This window comes from Nansenia antarctica (assembly GCF_963989245.1).
Source record: "Nansenia antarctica genome assembly, chromosome: 6".
NCBI lineage: Eukaryota > Metazoa > Chordata > Actinopteri > Argentiniformes > Microstomatidae > Nansenia > Nansenia antarctica.
This window is the reverse complement of record NC_137676.1, coordinates 5,120,620-5,146,113: the sequence shown is the minus strand read 5'-3', so window position 1 is coordinate 5,146,113 and position 25,494 is coordinate 5,120,620. Positions and strand designations below refer to the sequence as shown.

At 48.3% G+C, this 25,494-nt stretch overlaps 1 protein-coding gene across 1 annotated transcript in view; it reads left to right on the top strand.

Annotated features, from left to right (window-relative positions):
- nphp4 (nephronophthisis 4) overlaps nucleotides 1-25,494 on the top strand; it is a gene marked incomplete at both ends in the record, with an annotated part of 190,764 nt that overhangs the window by 124,270 nt on the left and 41,000 nt on the right. Inside the window, one exon of the mRNA XM_080533526.1 lies at nucleotides 8,505-8,692. Coding sequence (XP_080389652.1) covers nucleotides 8,505-8,692 — 188 coding nt within the window. The remainder of the gene's footprint in view (nucleotides 1-8,504; nucleotides 8,693-25,494) is intronic.

Sequence of the window (25,494 nt, the reverse complement as noted above, 5' to 3'; positions counted from 1 at the left end):
ATATGCTGAGAATTGAAGTCTATCTCTACATTCTCGGAAATTGAGCAATCATGGAGCACATCCCCCCCTCCTTTCCCCTTCCTTCCTGAACAGATGTGCCAATTCTGTGGCGCAGTTAACAGTTCTGCCTGTGGACAGTGGCAATAACTTGTTGCAATCGCAGATTTGTATGATATGATTGGTTCCCAAGAATAGTGACCTCATGACCAAGGAAACTTCTAGAACTATGTGTCCCGCCGTGAAGTTACACTATTATTTCTATACGTGAGACAGTTTGGGCCTGGTGTATATTGTATTAAAGATCCCATATTCTTTTTCAACAAGTTAATATAGGTCCCCACAACCTTTTGTTGATGTTTTTTTGTGCTGAAAGTACCACTCAGATCTGAATCTGAAGGCATTCCAGCATGCCTCTGTACCCCTCTGTCTCAGTGCTGTTCTCGACGGGCCGTTTCTCTGCCTGGCTCAAAATCTTTAAATGCAAATGAGCCACTGGTCCCCACGCCCCCCCCTCTGGAAAGGCTACAGACAGCGCAAAATGATAACAAATTATTTATTCAATCAATTATTTAAAAACTCATTACGCAGAACATTTTATTTAAGAGTGTAACTTGTGTTGTGACATATACAGGGGAATGTTACAGTATACACATGCAGGACATTACAGTCAGTGTATTCATAGGTATGTTTAGAAATGTTTACAGTCGTCTGTGTGTGTACACGTTGAAGGTGTGTGTGTCTGTGTATAGGTTAGTGGTGTGTGTCTGTGTAGGTGGAAGGTGTGTGTGTGTGTGTGTGTGTGTGTGTGACAGACAGGTAGAGAGACAGACAGACAGACAGGTAGAGAGACAGACAGACCCACAGACAGTCAGGTAGATAGATAGAGAGACAGACAGACAGACAGGTAGAGAGACAGGGAGACACACAGACAGACATACAGACAGACAGGTAGAGAGACACAGACAGACAGACAGACAGGTAGAAAGACAGACAGACAGACAGGTAGAGAGACAGACAGACAGACAGGAAGAGAGACAGAGAGACACACAGACAGAGAGACAGACAGACAGACAGACAGACAGGTAGAGAGACACACATACAGATAGAGAGACAGACAGACAGGTAGAGAGACAGAGAGACCCACAGACAGTCAGGTAGATAGATAGAGAGACAGACAGACAGACAGACAGACAGGTAGAGAGACAGGGAGACAGACAGACATACAGACAGACAGGTAGAGAGACACAGACAGACAGACAGACAGACAGGTAGAAAGACAGACAGACAGACAGGTAGAGAGACAGACAGGAAGAGAGACAGAGAGACACACAGACAGACAGACAGACAGACAGAGAGACAGACAGACAGACAGGTAGAGAGACACACAGACAGACAGACAGATAGAGAGACAGACAGACAGACAGACAGGTAGGTAGAGAGACAAAGAGACAGACAGACAGACAGAGAGACAGGCAGACAGACAGGTAGAGAGACACACAGACAGACAGACAGATAGAGAGACAGACAGACAGGTAGAGAGACAGACGGACAGACAGACGGACAGACAGACAGGTAGACAGACAGGTAGACAGACAGGTAGACAGACAGGTAGACAGACAGGTAGACAGACAGGTAGACAGACAGGTAGATAGACAGGTAGATAGACAGAGAGACAGAGAGACTTTTTTGAGACCTGTTATCTTGTCATCAGCTCTGCGGGCCAGAAGATAAGGGCAACCTGCATGTGTCACATTCATCATAGACGAGACCGACACAGGGGCCACACGCCCTGCCACTCACTAGTGCCCTCCTGGATGGTGGGGGTTTCCGCATCGCATTGCTCCTTCAATGTCCATCGCCCCTCAATAAGTCTGTGCACGTCGCTAGTACGTCGCTAGTACGAGGAAAATTCATTTTCAGGCAGACGCCTTCATCCAAAGCGACTTACAACAACAAATACATTTGCCTTATTTGCCTTATTCGTGCTGCAATGTCAAGGAACCGAAGCCTAGGAGTTGTACTCTCTTACACGTGTAATGTGACGTAACAATACAACTTGAAGCTAAGTACCGTAAGTGAATCATCGTTCCATCTGTCATAGCAAGAAAAAGTCACGCCCCAAAGGATAATGGCTCAAAGGGCTCAGTGGAGCTGATCTCACTCCCCCTCACTGCTTTGAAACACAAGGTTTGATACGTACCTGTGATGCTACGTACCTGTGATGCTACGCACGTAGCTGTGATGCTACGTACGTAGATGTGAGGCTACTTCATCTTTTATGCTTTGCAGATGCCACTTTACTTCCCCTCATGAAAAGAAAGGCACAATAGAGGGAACATTTTGATTTAGACATTCTGGGCTTAGCGACAGAATTGGTTATAGCATTTGGCTTTTTACCACTCTTTGGGTAAGTACCTCCCTTGTGTTGTGGTAAAGGGCCTAGACTTGCCATCCCACTTGAGCTGCTAGAGCTTTATATATCCTCTTTTCCTTTACTTCTCATCCTACTTGAGCTACTACGATTTTTATATCTTCTTCTTTTTTTTAATGTCTTCTTTTCCATCTCTGCATGTCGTTTTCAACCACCGCAACAACAACAACTTTCAGCCTCGTCGAGACTCTCTTCCCGAAGACGTCGTGCACCGCACCCTCCTCGTTCCCCCGACGAAATCACCTCATAAACCTGACGGACAGGTTCACACACCGCGGGCCGGGGCAGACGGGGGGGGAGGCACCTGCCGTTTCACGAGCACCTTCGCCAGGCAGGAAGGACTGTGTCATTCCTGCCTCTCTCTCCCGTCCCGAAGCCTCTGTAATTATCAATCTTGTCTGTTTACCAGATGAATATTAATGCCAATCTCTGTAGCCTTGCGCAGACACGCGCCGGGCGCTCCTAAACGCAGGAATATCAGACGCGTGATTGACTCGGAGGTCAGACTCTGCTCTTATTAAATTCCACTCTAACTTGCTCGGTTCTGATACCGTTCGTGCTCGGGGGCGGGCTTCACACAATGGTCCCGGCGTTTTAAATGGTTTCCCCCCCTCTCTCTCTCCTCTCTCTCTCTCTCTCTCTCTCTCTCTCTCTCTCTCTCTCTCTCTCTCTCTCTCTCTCTCTCTCTCTCTCTCTCTCTATCCCTCTTATCTAATGCCCAGTGATTTATTGCTAATCTTCTCAAGCTGAAGGAAATGGAGAAGCAATCGTTTTCCCGTCCTAATCTTTTACTCACGGCTAATTTATTCTGTGAGCTGAGTTGATGACGACTGGCTCCGATTTTTAGGCCACCCGTGATTTTTTGTGTGGGTGTGGGTGTGGGTGTGTGTGTGTGTGTGTGTGTGTGTGTGTGTGTGTGTGTGTGTGTGTGTGTGTGTGTGTGTGCTGCCTGCAGATAGGGTGTGTATTTAGGACCTCATGCACTCAGAGAGTGTTTTATAATAATAAATCATAATATAATAACTTACATTTCTATAGCGCCTTTCACAGACCCACGGTCGCTGTACAAGGGAATGGGACAAACAGAACAGAGCCAGAGAGACAAACACACAAAACAAGACACAGTGAAACAGCTACTAAAGGTTGAATGCAATGGTGAAAAGTTGGGTTTTAAGGGCAGTTTTGAATATGTCCAGGGTTGGAGAGTGGCGGATATCCTTGGGTAGAGAGTTCCAGAGGGTGGGGGCTGCCACACGGAAGGCTCTGTACCCATTATATATATATATATATATATATATATATATATATATATATATATATATATATATATATGTACCCATTTATATATATATATGATATAGGTGAAGCTTAGAGGTCCTCATTGAATCACGCTTCGAAATGTATCTCAGGATAATAAGACCGATTCTTCTCCTTCTGCACGAGTGGAGGTTCGAATCAGTCCACCACTTGATTGGAAAAGGTATGGTTGTATTGTATAGCTGATATAAGGCACCTTCCCAATCTAGCTTATGGTTTGCCAGGAGTTTTTAGAAAGTGATTTAAGCTCTCTAATCCTACCATTCCTTTCATTATTGGATTTGCAGTCGGGAGGAACTGTAAAAAAAAAAAAAAAAAAGGACACACATGATATGGATGGGATGCAATTCATGGTTTTCCAAGAATCTCTGCACCTGAATGATTGACTGGAGTGATTTAATCTGATTTGATGGCACAGTCTCACAGTCTCCACACTTCACATGGATTTTGCAATAAAAAGAAGATCACGCTTAGCAGCTCAGTGATATTCCAAGCAAGATGGAATATTATTAAACTGAATAAATTACACATGCTCATATGTCTATATAGCATTTTACGGCATGACACATAGTATAGAGCTAGAGGGCGGCGGTTTGAAAATTAGTTTGTAAATTATGGCTTGTGGTGTGATTAACGTTGCAGTAGCCTATATAACATAATAGACTTTTAGTGTGTGAATAACGGCACATACATCTGTGGTAATAGCTATGCACTGTATATTATTAAGTATAATATAGGAAGTCATATGTGACTATTAAGCATAGTATAGTACAGTACAGAAGCCTACAGTATGCTGCACTGTAACCGTTTAGTGTAGTGTGAATAATGACTGCAAAGAAATATATACCGGTAGGTTTTATGAGGTATGTATTTTAGTATATGATGTACTGAAGCAAGGCTAACTAAACTAATTAACATAACACACACACAAAGTAATATATATGTTTTATGCAGTATGCATTATAGCAGAGGACGAGGTCACTAATAGGCGGACCGCGGTCCGGACCCGGACCCAGACGCCGTCCAATCCGGACCCAGACCTTTAACCGATAGATTATTGAGAGTTATTACATTTTGACGGAGCGTTCCAATCTTAATCTGCGCAGACTTTCTAGACTTTACGGTACTGGTTTAGTGACGCCACTCAGCCAATTCGGTTGTTAAGTCTGACGTCACGCGTGACGTTTAACAATTTCCGGGTCCAAATAAAAAATTCCCCGCACCAGAGTACCAGTGTACTAAAGCGGTAGAATGACAGTTCAATCATTTTTTTGACTCTGATCTATTCATACAACAAGGGACACAGCAATTTCCAGTTTTTCCCACATTGTCAGCGTCTTTGAGTCTCGGAAAAGCGCTATATAAATATAATGAATTATTATTATTACTGCGGCATTTCGAAGAGAGCGCCTCAGCCAACTTTGGACCCGGAAACACGTCACAACTTAACAACCGAATGGAATCTGTGCATTCTGATAAGCGTTGTTGGCTCGAGTCAGTGAGATGAGCGATAAGTGATAGAAAAGTCATGGCGTGCTCCAAAAAAAGAAAGGTAGACAGTGAAAACAGAGCTTTTAATGAAGAATGGACAGACTCTTACATTCATTCTTCCCTCGGGCAGTTCAAAATTCAACTCAAAATTGAACACACACATGTTTCTAATGATGTGATCAGACCCATTGGGCAGGGTAAAAGTCAGTTCAGAGTGCACAGGTGGCACATGTGCATCCATCTACAATGGACGGAAACATACAGAGAGGCAGAGGAGGAAGAGGAGGAAGAGTTTGTGTGAGAGGTGGTGGACGAGGAGGAAGGGGACGAGGAAGAGGCCAAGAACATTCATTATTGATGAAATCCGTGCAACTATTGTACACCATGTTGTTGTTCATGGGATGACAATGAAAGAAGCAGGACAAAGAGTTCAACCCAATTTGAGCAGATTCTCTGTGGCCAGCGTCATCGGGACATTCAGAGTTTGTAAGTGCATATTCCCCTTTGTAGAACTGAAAGACGACCAAATGGGGGTGGAAGGACTGCACTTTTCTCCCAACAACAAGAAGCACTCAGCACATTGTTGACATGATCCTTCAAAATAATGCCATCCGACTCTGTGAAATCCAGCAGAGAGTGATTGAAGACAATGTCAAGTGTCTAGCAGTACACTTCTATGCTCATAGGCCTACTGTTACTGTAGGCTAGTAGTTGCAGTTGCTACATTTACAGTACTGTAAACTATATTGTAATGTAGGTAAATCTGGAGTGCATATACTGTAAATGCACTATTGCAGAAGTCTGTCTTTCTGTATCACTTACTGTAATTAACTACTTTTTATATATTTTTATAGAGAGTGTTTGAACTGGATTCCATTGAAAGGCCCCATGAATCCATTTCCATAGATGAAGCAGGGTTCAATTTGGCGAAAAGGAGGCAGAGAGGCAGGAACACAATTGGTCAACGTGCCATTGTGGAAGTCCCTGGCCATCATGGTGGCAATGTCACCCTTTGTGCAGCCATAAGTAACTGGGGGGGTGCTCCACCGTCATGCAAACCTGGGGCCATATAACACTGAACATCTCCTTACATTTCTGGGTGGTCTACAGGATATTATGGCTGAGCGTGAGCAGCTGCATCAGAAAGCAGATGTCCTAGTTTCAGAGCGTTCACCGTGCTGTCGTGATACAACCAGCGCTTCAGAATGGTTTTCCTTCCACCTTACAGCCCCTTCCTGAATCCAATAGAGTTGTTTTTCTCTGTGTGGCGGTGGAAGGTCTATGACAGACAGTCCTACACCAGGGCAAATTTATTGTTAGCCTATGCATTTTTACATTTAAATGCTGCCCTTATTTCACTTGAAATGAAAAACCATTTATTATTAGTGTACTTGTTATGTATAGTCCCTCCAGTTCAATGTGAAAATGTACAATAAATATTGTTGAAATATTATTGAACTAATGAACATTTAATAATAAATTGTACTTTATTTATTTGATTTGACAGTCAGTTGTTGACTACATACACAAAGACATATTACTGAACGGGCCTACCGGGCCCAGGCCCAGGGGCCCCAGAGATCAGGGGGCCCTTTGCATTTCTTGTCGCAGGGATGCCGGTAGAAAATGTCCTACTGTAACTGGGACAAATGAGATTCCTTATATGAACGTAAAAAAACTATTTTGAATATACTTTTGAATATACTATTTTGAACAATTTTATAGGGGCCCACGTCTTGCAAAAAAAAGAGAAGCTTGTGTGGGCTACATAGTTTCTATAGCCTACTTAGATTCTAATGCGAATACAGGCGACATTCCCATTAGATTAATGAGTAGGCTATAGAAACTAGACACTAGAGGGTGCCATTAAAGTTTGTGTACTGGGGACAGGTCACGAGGTCACACTGGTGCAGGTCTTTTACAGATCTTTTATTAAGGCTGAAGATGATAAAAGCCCACAAGGACTACTCCGCGTAATTATCGATTGTGGCCTGCAATCTATGTTTCCAAATGTCTATGTTGCGCTGCGGCTATTTTTGACTCTGCCTGTAACCAATTGCGAAGGGGAGCGGTCATTCTCTGTGCTGTCCAGGATTAAAAACGAATTGCGGACTAAAATGACGCAACACCGTCTCAAGGCTCTTTCTCTCATGGCAATTGAGAGCGAACTGACCAAATCACTGGACTTTAATGATATCGTGGATGATTTTGCACGAAGCAGAGCCAGGAAAAAATGCATTGCATAAGGTAAGACTATTTTATGATTAATTTAGTCTTATAAAGCCATCCTGTGGTTGCTATATATGACACCATAGTGTTGCCAATTGTTTTTGGTTGAAAGCGGTGTATTTTGTTACTGTACATGTACTGTTGTTGGCTTCAATTGAGTGTGGCATGCCTGTGTTGTAAATCCTGTGTCGTTGAAATACAGGTGAATTTTTTCTAGTTATTGTGCTGTTGGCTTTGAGTGTTCCTCCGTTGCAAAACCTGTTGAGATGCAGGTAAACGTAGGCTATGTCTTATATGCTGTTGGCATTGTGTTTACTTGCGCTCTAAAAAAAAAATGTGTTTGCGCTGGGGAGGGGGGGGCCTTTCTACACGTCCAGGCCCAGGGGCCCATTTTTTCATGATCCGTCTATGTACATACAGACATTGATACAACTACTAGGCTACGTATGTATATGTGGCACTGAATCATAACACAATCTAGACGTTCCGGACCTTTGCTTGAGGCAATTTTCTCTAACTGGACCTTGTTGAATTCTAATTGAATACCCCTGCATATGTAGTATATGATATACTGAAGCCAGGCTAACTAAACTAATTAACATAACACACACGCTATACCCAGGAAATAACTGCTAACACCATCCCCCAGGCTGCAAATATTAAGGGTTGCATACATTACATTGTAGGTAGTTAAAGTAAAAGTAAGTAATGTTTATTTATATAGCACATTTTACAACTACAAAAACAGCCGCCCAAAGTGCTGCAAACAGAAAACACTAGTAAAAGAGAAACAACAGATACAAATACACTAAAAACAAGGTGCAATACAAAATAAAAGTGCAGAAATAAAAGTACAAAAAGTGCAGTGTCGGTCAGGCAGGCTCATCTCAGGTCAAAGGCCAAGGTGTGTGTAAATAGCAGCTTTCCACTGTAAAGACTATGGTCATTTGACCCCCCGAGGCGGCTCTTATGGTAGGTAAAAAAAGGCACGCCTGTTCTAGTGTTAACGGTTAGTGTTCTTCTCTTCCATCTGCAGGGTGCCACAGCCTGGTCTGGAGGCCGACTGGCCTCAGTCAGTCTACTTCACCTTCCAGCTGTACCGGTTCCCCCCAGTCACCAGCCAACAGCTGAAGCTACTGGCAGCCGACAAGCCGCAGAAGAGACCCAGCGATGTGTTACCTTGTGTCCTGGCCCTCGTCAACAAGGACGGGACCGTCAACTCTGGTGAGAGGGGCACAGAAACCACATTTGTTTTTGTTTTGTTTGAGGGCAATTTTGCTTTAATGGGATAGAGATAGTAGAGATTGACGGACGGGTGGAAGGATGGGTGAGAGAGAGAGAGAGAGAGAGAGGAGGGATGACAGGTAGCCTAGAGGTTAGAGAGGCAGGTAGCCTAGAGGTTAGAGAGGCAGGTAGTCTAGAGGTTAGAGAGGCAGGTAGCCTAGTGGTTAGAGAGGCAGGTAGTCTAGAGGTTAGAGAGGCAGGTAGCCTAGTGGTTAGAGAGGCAGGTAGTCTAGAGGTTAGAGAGGCAGGTAGCCTAGAGGTTAGAGAGGCAGGTAGCCTAGAGGTTAGAGAGGCAGGTAGTCTAGAGGTTAGAGAGGCAGGTAGTCTAGATGTTAGAGAGGCAGGTAGTCTAGAGGTTAGAGAGGCAGGTAGCCTAGAGGTTAGAGAGGCAGGTAGTCTAGAGGTTAGAGAGGCAGGTAGTCTAGAGGTTAGAGAGGCAGGTAGCCTAGAGGTTAGAGAGGCAGGTAGCCTAGAGGTTAGAGAGGCAGGTAGCCTAGAGGTTAGAGAGGCAGGTAGTCTAGAGGTTAGAGAGGCAGGTAGCCTAGAGGTTAGAGAGGCAGGTAGTCTAGAGGTTAGAGAGGCAGGTAGCCTAGAGGTTAGAGAGGCAGGTAGCCTAGAGGTTAGAGAGGCAGGTAGCCTAGAGGTTAGAGAGGCAGGTAGCCTAGAGGTTAGAGAGGCAGGTAGCCTAGAGGTTAGAGAGGCAGGTAGCCTAGAGGTTAGAGAGGCAGGTAGCCTAGAGGTTAGAGAGGCAGGTAGTCTAGAGGTTAGAGAGGCAGGTAGTCTAGAGGTTAGAGAGGCAGGTAGTCTAGAGGTTAGAGAGGCAGGTAGCCTAGAGGTTAGAGAGGCAGGTAGTCTAGAGGTTAGAGAGGCAGGTAGTCTAGAGGTTAGAGAGGCAGGTAGCCTAGAGGTTAGAGAGGCAGGTAGTCTAGAGGTTAGAGAGGCATGTAGCCTAGAGGTTAGAGAGGCAGGTAGCCTAGAGGTTAGAGAGGCAGGTAGCCTAGAGGTTAGAGAGGCAGGTAGCCTAGAGGTTAGAGAGGCAGGTAGCCTAGAGGTTAGAGAGGCAGGTAGCCTAGAGGTTAGAGAGGCAGGTAGCCTAGAGGTTAGAGAGGCAGGTAGCCTAGAGGTTAGAGAGGCAGGCAGGGTTAGATATCTAAGGTGCCTACCACTGCCGTTGTTTCCATGAGCAAGGCACAAGCCCTAATTGCTCGAAACATTTCGTTGTTTGTTGTCAACAAAGGTTGAATGAGTTGGAACTGCTGGAACCATATAGGTATAGTATAAGGTAGGGCCTGGAGTTGTTCATAATCAAGTCACATGCATGTCAGGACAAAATCAGGGCCCTGGTCATAGTTTCTGACCTTCAGATCATCTCCCATCCAGCGATCCACACCTCCAACTCCTTCTTGATGGATGAGTTTGTTTACCGAGGCACCCAATGAAACAGAGGAGATGTCACGTCTGCTGAAGGAGTGTGATATTGAACAACAACGCCCTTGATCCCCCCACACACCCCCCCACTGCACTCCTGAGTGCTCCTCTGTGGCTCTCAGTCGGTAGAACATTGCGCTAGCAACATTTTGGGTTCCATTCCCACTGGGACTGTATGTAATGAAAAATGTATGCACTCGCTGCAGTGGTGTAAGTCACTTTGGATAAAAGCGTCAGCTAAATGGCATATATTTATCACTCCCTAGACGACACACCCTAGCCTTGTCCTTTCTGCCATGTTTGAAGAACGTTTCGCATCACACGGAAACAGTTGATTCATTCCTACACGCATAGGTATGTTCATATTTTGTGCTGCTCGCGCTTCTGTGTGCTCTAGAGTTCTCTCTCTCTCTCTACACGAGACTGTGTTCCTCGCACCACTTATTTATTTCAATACCGATTCTGAGTACTGAGTTTATCAGTATTCCAATACCGAGTGCCAATCCGATAAAAATAAAAAGCCTCTTTTAAAAAAAAAATTGAAATGCCTCTGCCACCGCTTGACTCCGTCACCTTGTAAATGTTGCAACAGACAGTTTTATTGGTGTCTGTCTCGAGTCACGCCAGACCTCAGACACGGTCTCTTATTGTCGTCTCCGAATCGGTTCGTGAACCCACCTCGGCTGTAAAGCCGTCAGTCAACAACACACGTCGACCGACACATGTATCGGGGAAATATATCCCCCAAATCCAGCATTTTAGGCCCCCATATCGTCCACGATGATCACCGCTCACTATCGCATCGGTGCATCTCCAGGATTTACCTCACCTCTATTTCACCCTGGTACGTTTTTGGGGGGGGGCGGGCAGGCGGGCAGGCAGGTGGACGAAATAACATTCCTATTTTTAGCTTAAGACCACAGTGGTGTGAGAGTGCCAGTCTCGGAAATCCTCAGTCAATCCTGGACAAAGCTGTACGGGTCCACTTCACTGATTCAGCCTGACTATGATCCGATCGGGGCGATGCTCAGCCCTCAGACTAGAAAAGTACCTGGACCAGATCAGATCAGAAAACCATGTGGGCTGGGGTGGTTTTTTTCGCCAAAATAGTTTTTGACCAAAACCCAGTTTCAATGACTCCTGAATCAGGGAGGTGTAACGGAGTGCGGCTATTTTCCCAGGCTAAGAAAAAGAGTTGTGGTGGGAGAGAAAAAGGGGGATTGGGTGAGGCAATTTACAGCCAGGTCACGGGAGCGGTGGGTGTTTATCCTGGCGGGGGGAGGGGGGGGGAGGGGGGGGGGTAGGTGCTGGATGGCACTCAAAAGGAGTTAGCTGGAGGCCTAAACACCCCTCTGTCTAGTGTCTCCAGTGTCCTGACATCACCTCCTCCTTGCTCTGTCTGTCTTCCAGTCTGAGGACTCATCGTGTTATTAAATTAGGTATCTTCTGCCCTCAATTTATTATGTGTTCGTGCGGTTTACAGCGACCTTACAAATGAGCTTAAACACACCTTTTCTCCCTGGGCTTTGACCTGAGGTGAGCCTGCCTCCCGACGACACTGCACTTGTTGTACTTTTATTTAGGCACTTGTATTTTGTATTGCACCTTGTTTTTAGTGTATTTTATCAGTTTTTTTTCTCTTTTACTAGTGTTTTCTGTTAAGCACTTTGGGGCGGCTGTTTTTGTCGTTGTATAATGTGCTATATAAATAAACATGACTTACTTACTTACTACTGTGTGTTGTTCACATAAGGAGGTATTTTCATGTATGCACAGTAGCTAGGTTCACCCCTATGTTTCTCCTGTATGTACCTGTTGACTGGAGGTGTCAGCACAGTCTCCTCTGTGTCTAATGAGTGTAGGAAGTGACATACTGTCATACTGTCATACTGTCATACTGCTGCATGTGAATGAATGAATGAATGGTCTTTATTGTCATTGATATAGTACAGGTACCAAACATACTGCTGCATGTGCTGAACAGGAGCTAGGATCCTCATGTCACTCCTCTACATTGGGTTCATAATCTCACCTGTGAGCCTTTGGATTCACCCTGATCTGCTGTGTGTGTGTGTGTGTGTGTGTGTGTGTGTGTGTGTGTGCAGTGTGCGAATTAAATCACGGTGTGCGGGGGAGCCCAGGGATTAAAGAAAAAAAAAAAATCCTGGCGGAAAAAAAAATTCTGGCCAAATCAGGGCCGGTGGCTTTCCGTGCGCAAAGCGCGCGTGCGATTTTCCGTTCTACGTTCTAATGCTTTGACTTTTCTTTCGAAAAATGTGAATACATTTCCACGTTGTCGAAAATCAATGACACATCGCTAGTCAACTAACACGGCTTGTTTTGTGAGCCTGCTAAACAATGTACAGTAGTGTTCTAGTTAACTAGGTAACAATGTAAAGTAGTGTTCTAGTTAACTAGGTAACAATGTAAAGTAGTGTTCTAGTTAACTAGGTAACAATGTAAAGTAGTGTTCTAGTTAACTAGGTAGCAGTCCAATCCATTTCGCTGCTGTATTTCGGCTTGACTAGCGAGTGTTGTGTTGTGATTCTCAACAACGTAGTTTCACCCTTTTCCATAGTTTTGAATAATAAATGTGTGGACTGACGATGTAGCGCAGACTAACTTATTCTAATAATTATTTAACATAGTTTTATTCTGATAATGATTCCCCCCTCCTCCCAGACTTACAAGGTCACATTATTATTGGATTGGTTGTTTGGTGCCGGGTGAAGTTAGCTAAACATTTAACCTGCTAGCTAGCAAGAGAAACATAATGTCACTCTCCAAAGGTCTAAAGAGGAAAGTTGACGGTGGAAACAGGGCATTTAAACAGGAATGGACAGCGAACTATGCGTTCATCCTACCTGGTTTCATCAATGCAAAGCCGTTGTGAGACTCACATTTTCCGTGCTCACAATGAATGTTCCCTTCCACCTATACATGCGAGTTGTCCTTTTCATCAATGAATGCGATAAAGACGGACTAGAGGAATCGATTGGTGCATAAAAACCTTGAGAACTGCCGGATTAAAGTGACGTCCATAATAATAATAAATAATAATAATACATTAGACTTATAGCGCTTTTCTAGACACTCAAAGACGTCCATATCACCAGATAGCCAACAAATAGTGACCGATGGGAGATGTTTTCTCATTAAGTGAGATTTAATAGCCTAATATTTTTTTCTTCTATTTTTAATGAATGGCTCATTGGAATTATTATCCCTAGTAATGTAGCGTGTTTGCTCTGTCATTAAATGTTTTTCAGGATCATATAGGCTAAGCGGATTCAGCTTCTTTTTTTTTTTTGCGCCGATTTAGTTGTCAATGTTTTTCATAAAATTAAACTGCATTTGCTTTGTTACTGTTCACATGTGTGGTGCAGTCACATTCACATAGCCTATAAGTAAACATTAAGTTTGAATTATTTACTGAGCTGGCGTTACTTTTTTCAAACCACACACCGCATGTCGGCTATTTCAGCACCACGCGTTGTCCACCTACTTATCACTATGAGGGGTTCAGCGTCAGTGCACCCCGCTGCAAGTTACTGTCGCATAGTTGTAGCCAATAAAGGCCTATATGTAGGCTATATAGGCTATTATATATCATTTATATACCTAATACCAACATCAAAATAGATTGTATGCCTCTACAAATCATATTACACCAGGTAAAATCCGTCACAACTTGGAATAAATCCATCGCAATTTGGAATATTTTAGAGCTCCCCCAAAATTTCACAAACCATGTTTCCAGGGGAGCTCATGTCACCACTAGGGGAGCTATAGCTCCCCGAGCTCCCCCTTATTTCGCACCCTGTGTGTGTGTGTGTATGTGTGTGCGCGTGCGCGTGTGCGTGTGTGTGCGTGTGCGTGTGTGTGTGTGTGCGCGTGTGTGCGTGCGTGTGTAAGCATTGCTTACAATCCCCCAGTGTACTGTACTGTACATGTCTCTTATTCTTGTGTGTGTGTGTGTGTGTGTGTGCTAGGTGTATGATTCTCAGCTCCCCCCCTGCTGTGTACATGTGAGTCTTCTATTCATAGCTTTCATGTGACGTCACAGCATAGTGGAAACGCCCACCTGACGGGCAAAAGGCACTTTTTGCGGGCAAAACCCACGGGCAAAACCCACTTTTTGCGGGTTAATAACTTTGATTTCCCGTGGGTTAGGAAAATAATTCCAACGTGTCCGGATAGAGTAGAAGACAGGGAATCCAACACTATTTGAATGGTGTCAATCCTCCACTCCTATCACCGTGGACACAGCAAGGAGCGAATTCCCGGATATAAATATTCCCTCGCTCGCTGACAGCGGGAGTTGGGAGTTTCGTCCAGCAGCCGGTGAACGCCCGGTTGATCGAGTTTCATATTAAAAGTATATCTTCTCGGGGTGTCAGCGCGGTGGTTAAGGGCTCAAAATGACCGTATACTGATGGTGAATTTAGCAATAATAGTCTTATGTTTGTACCACCTCCATAACCGGTGTTATTCACGGGAAAAGCCGGTCAAGGAGGCACCCTTTGCAGGTCAATAACTTTGATTCTCCGGGGGTTATGATAATAATTCCAACGTGTCCGGATAGAGTAGAAGACAGGGAATCCAACACTATTTGAATGGTGTCAATCCTCCACTCCTATCACCGTGGACACAGCAAGGAGCGAATTCCCGGATATAAATATTCCCTCGCTCGCTGACAGCGGGAGTTGGGAGTTTCGTCCAGCAGCCGGTGAACGCCCGGTTGATCGAGTTTCATATTAAAAGTATATCTTCTCGGGGTGTCAGCGCGGTGGTTAAGGGCTCAAAATGACCGTATACTGATGGTGAATTTAGCAATAATAGTCTTATGTTTGTACCACCTCCATAACCGGTGTTATTCACGGGAAAAGCCGGTCAAGGAGGCACCCTTTGCAGGTCAATAACTTTGATTCTCCGGGGGTTATGATAATAATTCCAACGTGTCCGGATAGAGTAGAAGACAGGGAATCCAACACTATTTGAATGGTGTCAATCCTCCACTCCTATCACCGTGGACACAGCAAGGAGCGAATTCCCGGATATAAATATTCCCTCCCTCGCTGACAGCGGGAGTTGGGAGTTTCGTCCAGCAGCCGGTGAACGCCCGGTTGATCGAGTTTCGTATTAAAAGTATATCTTCTCGGGGTGTCAGCGCGGTGGTTAAGGGCTCAAAATGACCGTATACTGATGGTGAATTTAGCAATAATAGTATTATGTGTGTACCACCTCCATAACCGGTGTTATTCACGGGAAAAGCCGGTCAAGGAGGCACCCTTTGCAGGTCAATAACTTTGATTCTCCGGGGGTTATGATAATAATTCCAACGTGTCCGGATAGAGTAGAAGACAGGGAATCCAACACTATTTGAATGGTGTCAATCCTCCACTCCTATCACCGTCGTGTATCTTGAAAGTTCTTCATGGGTGAGGTGGTCTAAATAGTAGGCAGCCATGTTGAGCGATGTTGCTATGATACTTTTTGCCCGTCAGGTTGGTGGTTGCTAGGGAAGAAACCACGTGACTGAAAGCTATGAATACACTGTAAGCCCAGCTGAGCCCCCCCCCTCCTCTACACAGTCTCTGTAAGCGCTGCACTCCAGTCTAGGCCATTAGTACAGGATGGTCCTCATGTGTATGTGTATGTGTGTGAGTGTGTGTGAGTGTGTGCTGTATGATGCTCTAATCCCCCCCGCGACCCCCTACTGTGTACAAAACTCTTCTGAATGAGGAGTCAGCCATGCACTACTGTGAGCCTCTCTCTCTCCCTCTCTCTCTCTCTCACCCCCCTCTCTCTCCCCTCTCCCCCTCTCTCTCTCCCCCTCTCTCTCCCCCCACACCCTCTCTCTCTCTCTCTCTCCCCTCTCTCTCTCTCTCACCCCCCTCTCTCTCCCCTCTCCCCCTCTCTCTCTCCCCCTCTCTCTCCCCCCACACCCTCTCTCTCTCTCTCTCTCCCCTCTCTCTCCCCCCATCTCTCTCCCCCCTCTCTCTCTCTCCCCCTCTCTCTCTCTCCCCCCCCTCTCTCTCTCTCCCCCTCTCCCTCTCTCTCTCCCCCTCTCTCTCCACCCCCTCTCTCTCCCCCCCACCCTCTCTCCCCCTCTCTCTCTCTCCCCCACCTCCTCTCTCTCCCCCCCACCTCCCCTCTCTCCCCCCCACCTCCTCTCTCTCCCTCTCCCCCTCTCCCTCTCTCTCCCTCTCTCTCCCCCCCTCTCCCCCTCTCCCTCTCTCTCCCTCCCTCTCCCCCCACCCGCTCTCTCTCCCCCCCACCCTCTCTCCCCCTCTCTCTCCCCCCCCTCTCCCTCTCTCTCTCTCTCTCTCTCTCCCCTCTCCCCCCCCTCTCCCTCTCTCTCTCTCTCTCTCTCTCTCTCCCCTCTCTCTCCCCTCTCTCTCTCTCTCCCCCTCTCTCTCTCCCTCCCTCTCTCTCCCCCCCACCTCCCCTCTCTCCCCCCCACCTCCCCTCTCTCCCCCCCCCCCCCCCCCTCTCTCTCTTGCCTTCAGCCCAGGCATGTCAGCCTCCCCCGCCTGTCAACTCCCACCGCACGGCACACACAGGCTCTAGGCATGCTGGGAGAATTAATGGGCCCGAGCAGAGAGAGTCAGTGGGGTGTTAGGAGGGAGGGAGGGAGGGAGGGAGAGGTGGAGGGGAAGGAGGGAGGGAGGGAGAGATGGAGGGGAAGAGAGGGAGGGAGAGGTGGAGGGGAAGAGAGGGAGGGAGAGGTGGAGGGGAAGGAGGGAGGGAGAGGTGGAGGGGAAGGAGGGAGGGAGAGATGGAGGGGAAGAGAGGGAGGGAGAGGTGGAGGGGAAGGAGGGAGAGATGGAGGGGAAGAGAGGGAGGGAGAGGTGGAGGGGAAGGAGGAAGGGGAGGGAGAGAGGGAGAGGTGGAGGGGGGGATGGAGAGGTGGGGTGGTGGGGGGGTAAGTCTCCAAGTATTAAGTCCTCCCCCCCCCTCCTCCCATCCCCTCTCTCTCTTTCATCAAAGCTTTTATCCCAGACCGTTCTGTACCGTAGCATTAACCACATGATGAAAGATGCATGCAGATATGTAGCGGCGGCGCTGACGTCACCTCTGACGCGTCGTCACGGCCGCGGTGGCGCAGCGCCAGGCCCCGGGGTTCTGTCTGAGGCTGCGCGTCACCAGGAGAACGAACGTGTTGGGCTTTTTCTCTCTTTCTTTCCTTTTTTCGTTTAATCACACCAGCAACACTGTCACCACGCTAGGCTCATTATTTTTTCATAGTTCAAGGCCGCGTCACTTCCTTATGATCTCCTTTTTTGTGGGGAGTTATTTATTTATTTGATGATTTTTCTTTTTTCAAGAGTAAGGTTTTCTTTTTGTAACCCCTAGAGGGTTTGGTACACTGGTAGAAGCAGCACGCTGATTGTGGATGGGAGTGTCTGAAATCCGCTGTTTTAATGATGTGTTCGTTAGACCGTTAGACTGTGTGTTCATAAAGCGCTGTGTTTGAACCAGGGTAACCTAACCGTGTGTGTGTGTGTGTGTGTGTGTGTGTGCACGTGTGTGCGGTTTGTGTAGAAGTGACATCAGCTAGTACCACGTAGGTAGCCCATACCTCCGAACCACCTTGTTCTCCTCAACGCTTCCTTCCGGAAACATCTTTCTCATTTAGCGATTCCGTTTGAAGGGATATCAACAGCTAGCTGTGGCTTTAAGCAGGACTGATGTTTTGTGAACTAAACACCGAACAACCGCCGTCGTAGCGTCATGGTTACAGGGATCAGTGCTGGGAATTAAAGGAGGCTGTTCCGTGTTGCGCCGTGTTAGGTGTGTGGCAGGCATGTCACAGGTCACTAACGCTAACACAGCATGGCTAACACACTTCTGCATTTATTTACCTCAGGCTGGCCGAACAAGGGACACGTGTGTGTGTGTGGGGGGGGGGGGGTGTGTGTGGGGGTGTGTGTGTGTGTGTGTGTGAGTGAGTGTGTGTGTGGTGTCCTCCCCCCTCCTCACCCCTTGCTGTCTCCTGTCCTCCCCCCTCCTCACCCCCTGCTGTCTCCTGTCCTCCCCCCTCCTCACCCCCTGCTGTCTCCTGTCCTCCCCCCTCCTCACCCCCTGCTGTGTGGTGTCCCCCCCCCCTCCTCACCCCCTGCTGTGTGTCCTCACCCCCCCTGCTGTCTCCTGTCCTCCCCCCTCCTCACCCCCTGCTGTCTCCTGTCCTCCCCCCTCCTCACCCCCTGGTGTCTCCTGTCCTCCCCCCTCCTCACCCCCTGCTGTGTGTCCTCCCCCCCTCCTCACCCCCTGCTGTGTGTCCTCCCCCCCCCTGCTGTCTCCTGTCCTCCCCCCTCCTCACCCCCTGCTGTCTCCTGTCCTCCCCCCCTCCTCACCCCCTGCTGTCCCCTGTCCTCCCCCCCTCCTCACCCCCTGCTGTCTCCTGTCCTCCCCCCTCCTCACCCCCTGCTGTCTCCTGTCCTCCCCCCTCCTCACCCCCTGCTGTCTCCTGTCCTCCCCCCTCCTCACCCCCTGCTGTGTGGTGTCCCCTCCCCCCTCCTCACCCCCTGGTGTGTGGTGTCCCCTCCCCATCACCCCCTGGTCCTCCTCCCCCCTCCTCACCTGTGTGTCCTCCCCTCCTCACCCCCTGGTGTCTCCGGTCCTCCCCCCTCCTCACCCCCTGGTCCCCGTCCCCCCCTCCTCACCCGTGTGTCTCCTCCCCCCCCCCCTCCTCCCCCCTCCTCACCTGTGTGTCTCCCCCCCCCCCCCCTCCAGGCTCCCCAGGCCTGCAGCTGCAGTTCCGCGTGGACGGGTCCTTCCTGAAGCCCGGGGAGCGGCGCTGGTTCCTGCGCTACCTGGCGCTGCACAGCCTGCAGGTGGACGTGTGGGACAGCCAATCACTGCTGCTCATAGGCTCCACCGCCCTGGGGCTCAAGGTGAGAGAGGAGAATGGTCAATGGTAAATGGACTGCACTCATATAACGCCTTTACCCGAGGCGCTTTACAACGGCCTCTCATTCACCCATTCACGCACGCATTCACACACCAATGGCGGCAAGCTGCCATGCAAGGCGCCGGCCCGCTCACTGGGAGCAATTTGGGGTTCAGTGTCTTGCCCAAGGATGAGAGAGAGAGAGAGAGAGAGAGAGAGAGAGAAGAGAGAGAGAGAGAGAGAGAAAGAGAGAGAGAGAGAGAGAGGGAGGGAGGGAGGGAGAGAAAGAGAGAGAGAGAGAGAGAGAGAGAGAGAGAGAGAGAGAGAGAGAGAGAGAGAGAGAGAGAGAGAAAGAGAGAGAGAGAGAGAGAGAGAGAGAGAAAGAGAGAGAGAGAGAGAGAGAAAGAGAGAGAGAGGGAGGACGGAGGGAGGGAGGGAGGGAGAGGGAGAGACAGAAAGATCAGTTTTGATTGACGGTTGTTTCGTAGACGGTTTGGGGGGGGTCATTAGCGGTGTTTTTGATTGACGGGTGTTAGCTAGCTTGTGCTAAATAGACATAATGCACGTGTGGTCCCCCTGCCCCCCCCCCCCCCCCCCCCCCGAGCGGTTGTGGCCCTAAACAACCTCACAGACTGCCTATGCCAGCGGCCGGCCGGCCCTGCATAATACTGTAACAGCACGCGACCTGGCGATGCCCATCCTTTTAATTTCCCCTGAGGGGTCCAGCCGATAACGCTAAGAGTCAGGGTGAAGAGTCGTGTGAGGCCGTAGCCTTACAACACACGGAGGCGGCGCACTTAGGGGAATGAGCGAGAATGAACGGGACCGAACGGGGGCCGCGTCTTAATTGACACCCGAGCAATGAGGAACGACTCAGCGTTATCGATACAGATGACCCCTGACCCCTAATAAAAGTGCACATCAGATAAAGTGCACTTGCTCCTCCACCGGCGGTCCCCTGTTGAAACACATTATTGCGGTTCTCTGGACGCACTCCAGCACGCGTTCCCGACAGTCCCAACGAGCCGCTAACACTTAATAGGAGTCGACGTTAGTGAAAGCTAATCTCTAACACTCTGGCGAACAGAAGAGACTATGTACAGTAGAGAAATGTACAGTACAGGACACTGAGGGGATGTAAGTGATGCTAGAGAGAGAGGGGGGGGGAGAGAGAGAGAGGGAGAGAGGAGCTGAGAATCATACACTTACCACACACACACACACACACACACACACACACACAACAATAAGATACATGTACAGTACACTGAGGGAATGTAAGCGATGCTTACACACAAAGTAATACCTCCGAGGGGGGGGGCGCCTGTGGAGGTAGAAATTGCAGGACAACAACAGGCTAATTGTAATGCATGGAACGGAATAAGAAACGGCATCAAACACAGGCGATAGCTAGCAGACAATGTTTTCGTCGACCCGGTTTCGTTATGAGGCTGTCTGTATTCCCAACTGCCAAATGAAAGCTCAGACATTACAATACTCACATCTTCAAACAAACACTTGCCTTTGACCAGAGAGAAGCTATGATCCCCCTTGTGCTTGTAATCACAGCCAGCCGTTCCACCGGTTCACCTGAATGCTTTATCTTGACCCTGTTCATTAAAACAACAACATCCCTTGTTAATTGTAAAAAAATAAATAAATAAAATAACTTGACTTAACTGCCTCTGAGTGACAGCCTTAAACTCGTTTTGTCTGTGTCCCTGTGTCTTGTTTGTGTTTGTGTCTGTGAACTTGATACCCAACCCCCCCATCCACCCCCCCATCCCCCATCCCCCCCCTCTTCCCACCCTGTGTTTGTGTCCCTGTCTCTTGTTTGTGTTTGTGTCTGTGAACCTGATACCTCATCCCGCCACCGGCCCCTCATCCCCTACCACCCCTCCTCCCACCCCCCCTCACCCCCCTCCTCTCCCGTCTGTGTTCCATGTCCCCCCCCCCCCCCTCTTCCTCCCACCCACCCCTCACCGTCTGTGTTCCGTGTTTCCCCCCCCCCCCCCATTCCTCCCACCTCCCCCTCCCCGTCTGTGTTCCGTGTCCCCCTCTCCGTCCCCCGTCCCCTCTCCCCCCCCTCCCGTCTGTGCTCCATGTCGAGCAGCATCTGCTGCGGCAGGGCCGGCCGGCGGTGCAGGTGACCCAGGAGCTGGAGGTGGTCACCACGGACTACGAGGGGGAGGACACGGTGCTGCTGAGCTCTGCCCCCCCGGGCCGCCGCCGCGCCCCCCTCCCTCTCAACATGTACACCGCCGTCAGGGGGAGGCTGCACCTGCGCCTGGGGAACATGGGTAAGCACTTAAGTGTTGCCTTAAGTATATTTACAGAACCAGTTAACCAGTGGCCTCTTGCGGTTAGAGTGGGAGGTCGTGAGATCGATCCCTGGCCGAGTCGTACCAAAGACTATTTAAAAATGGTACCCGGTGCCTCCCTGCTTGGCACTCAGCATTAAGGGTTGGATTGGGGGGTAAGACCCTGCGACATACCAGCGTCACGTCCAGGGGGGTGTACTTGTACATCAAGCCACCGCCTCACGCTACGGAAACAGGAGATAGGCTCCTGCCCCCTAAGGGCTGTTAGGCTCGAGAACCATCGGTTCCATCGGCTACAACCATCGGCTACTTACTTATATTTCCCCATACAGGAAATTTACTTGGTGAGGTTGGGCGCATAGGACATATAAATAAAAAAACAATAGATAAGACAGAAATAGTTTAAAACGCAATAAACTGAATTAAAAGAACAAACAAAACGAAATGCGCACAGACTCACCGAGGCGGCCAGAGAAGGCGCCATCTTGGTGTCCAGGAGAGGAAACAAACGCTGGGTGCGTTCCAGAATCCATACTGATCTACCACTTAAGACAAAGGGAGTCAGGAAGCTGGCCAGGTTCGCCGCCAAGCACCGTACTGTACTGGTCATGCATGCTAAATGCTACGCCCGGTGTGGATAATAATAATACTAACTTTTTATTTGTATAGCGCTTTTCTCCTGCAAACGTTGCAGCTCAAAGTGCTCCAATCATTATATAATCATAATTTAATAATTTAGTCATTTAAAGGCGATATTTAAAAAGAGTCCTTGACTCTTGACTTGAACATATTTGCTGAGGTTGCATCTCTAAGGTAAACTGGCAGTGCATTCCACAATCTGGGTGCATAAAATGAGAATGCAGTCTCACCAAATCTTCTTTTGTACCAGAGAAAACCAGTGCTTTCTGGATGTTTGAACTTAAATTGTTGTTCGATTATATATATATATATATATATTCATTTATATTTGTTTGTTTATACTCGCTGTAATACCGTATACTGTCATACCATATCTACATGATCATGTCTTTTGCAGACATCTGGTTAGATGCCAAAGTACTATTTTGTTCTCTCAGTACTTTTTAAAAACTTCTTTTTTTTTACTTTTGTACTTTTTTTACACTGTGTTCTCCTGTGACAATGACAATTAAGTCGAATCTAATCTAATCTGATCTAAACTTAACCCCTGCGTCACACCCCGATCGCAATCGCATTTAAATGGAAAAGGACAAAGAAAGTGTGTTGTGTGACTGACGTTGGAGCGTCTGTCTGGGATGCATGAGGCAGAGTGGTGGACAGCACTGCCCTTTCAGCCCTCCGTAAGAAAGGAAGAATAATCAAGAAGAAGTAGTAATTAAGAGGTAATTAAGTCACGGCGGTCTTACGGAAGAGCAAAGATCGATCGATGCGTTCAGTCTGTCTGGACGGTTTGGACGGGCCAGGGACTGGTACACTAACATTGTGCATAATGATATCATCCAGTGGTGGAGGGACGTGCTCACGCACTTGTCTCTCTGTGCTGCGACGGCTGAGGAGCAATGCTGCACGCGTCCACTGGGTTCGCTGGGTTTGTGACGAAGCACTCCCCCTCCTTGTTTCACGGTGATTCAATTTTGGCTTTTGTTTGCGCCCCCCCCCCCACCCCCCACCCACAGTATCACAGCAGCTGGTTTCAGGAGTTTATCATTTCAAGAAATGATACGACACTCATTAACAGCACACATACTTCACCGACGGTCCTCAAACCCACCCCCCCACCCCACCCCATCCCTATTCCCATGGTGGTAAATAGACTAAATGCGCCGCGCCCCCCCCCCCCCCCCCCCCCCCCCCCAACCCAGCTTATCTCCTGAAGCAGGGGTTAGTGCGCGGTGAGAACATTGGAAACGTCTGGCACGTAAATTCCAATCAGGACTGAGATATCCATCAGAACGCCGCTGTCTTCCAACCGCCGACAGTTGAAATCAATTAAAGTGAGGAGAGGAGGTCCGTGAATCAAGCCTCTATCCCCCTCTCTCTCTCTCTCTCTCTCTCTCTCTCTCTCTCTCTCTCTCTCTCTCTCTCTCTCTCTCTCTCTCCCCTTCTCCCTCTCTCTCTGTTTGCCTCTCTCACTCTCTCTCTCCCTTCCTCCCTCTCTCTCTGTTTGCATCTCTCTCTCCCTTCCTCCCTCTCTCTCTGTTTGCCTCTCTCTCTCTCCCTCTCTCTCTCTGTTTGCCTCTCTCTCTCTCTGTTTGCCTCTCTCTCTATGTTTGCCTCTCTCACTCTCTCTCTCTCTCTCCCTTCCTCTCTCTCTCTCTGTTTGCCTCTCTCTCTCTCCCTTCCTCCCTCTCTCTCTGTTTGCCTCTCTCTCTCTCTCTGTTTGCCTCTCTCTCTCTCTCTGCCTCTCTCTCTCTCTCTCTGTTTGCCTCTCTCACTCTCTCTCTCCCTTCCTCTCTCTCTCTCTGTTTGCCTCTCTCTCTCTCCCTTCCTCCCTCTCTCTCTGTTTGCCTCTCTCTCTCTCTCCCTTCCTCCCTCTCTCTCTGTTTGCCTCTCTCTCTCCCTTCCTCCCTCTCTCTCTGTTTGCCTCTCTCTCTCTCTCCTCCTTCCTCCCTCTCTCTCTGTTTGCCTCTCTCTCTCTCTCCCTTCCTCTCTCTCTCTGTTTGCCTCTCTCTCTCTCTCTGTTTGCCTCTCTCTCTCTCCCTTCCTCTCTCTCTGTTTGCCTCTCTCTCACTCTCTCTCTCTCTCTCCCTTCCTCTCTCTCTCTGTTTGCCTCTCTCTCTCTCTCTCTCTGTTTGCCTCTCTCTCTCTCTCCCTTCCTCTCTCTCTCTGTTTGCCTCTCTCTCTCACTCTCTCTCTCTCCCTTCCTCTCTCTCTCTCTGTTTGCCTCTCTCTCTCCCTTCCTCCCTCTCTCTCTGTTTGCCTCTCTATCTCTCTCCCTTCCTCCCTCTCTCTCTGTTTGCCTCTCTCTCTCTGTTTGCCTCTCTCTCTCTCTCTCCCTTCCTATCTCTCTCTGTTTGCCTCTCTCTCACTCTCTCTCTCTCTCCCTTCCTCCTTCTCTCTCATCAAGCCTTAATGAATCTCCCGTCGTATTGTGTTCCTCAGTGAGGGAGGGTGATTAGCTTGTTTGAAGGAGAGATGGTGGAATTTGCCCACGCCAGAGACAGATGTGGAGGAGACTGTTAAGGAGGGGCTGTGATGAGCGTAGCCTCTACTCAGCACCGTGCAATTGAGTGCTTATCTGAGGAGAGAGAGAGAAGAGACAGAGAGACAGAGAGAGAGAGACAGAGAGAGAGAGAGACAGAGAGAGAGAGACAGAGAGAGAGAGACAGAGAGAGAGAGAGACAGAGAGAGAGAGACAGTGGGAAGGATATAGAGAGTGAGAGAGAGGCAGATGGAGAGAGAGAGAGACAGGGGACAGGATACAGACAGAAGGAGAGAGTGAGAGAGAGACATAGGGAGAGAGAGAGCGGGGGAAGGATACAGACAGAGAGAGAGAGAGAGAGAGAAGGAGCAGCACAGAGGAAAGATGGTGAGCGTTGAAAGAGTAAAGAAAGGAATGGCCGAGAACAAACTAATTATGTTTTGCTGCCAGTGTTATCAACACCTGTATATGCCATATGCCATTTGGATTCAGTCTGTCATAATAGTCGACGTTCCTATACGCTTCTGAAACTCCCCCTCGGTTAGGCAACCATCTCTCCGTTGATCATGTCTTCTGCCTGCTCCTGTGGGGTATTCATCAGAATTAGCCTTGTTTGGATTGGCAGTCAACTGTCATATCCCGAATGAGAAAAGAGAGGAAATATCAAATGAGATCCGTTTTTTTAATAACCGCCCAGTGCGCATTTGACAATTAATTAATTAGTAGTAATAGCGATGATACGAATGGAGCCAAATAGATTATGTGGAAATTCCCGCGGACAGCCTTTACACAGAGGCCGCGGCGCTAAACTCAATTAGTCTGGAACTGGGAAGGTTCCACGGGGCCTGAGCACACGAGAGATGGTTTAACACTCCTCTGTAAGCGTGCCACGGTGCGCTTCTGTCTGCGTCCACCAGGAGGCGCATGGATTGAAGCTTTTAACAGTACGACATGAAATCACAGAAATCCATCAGAA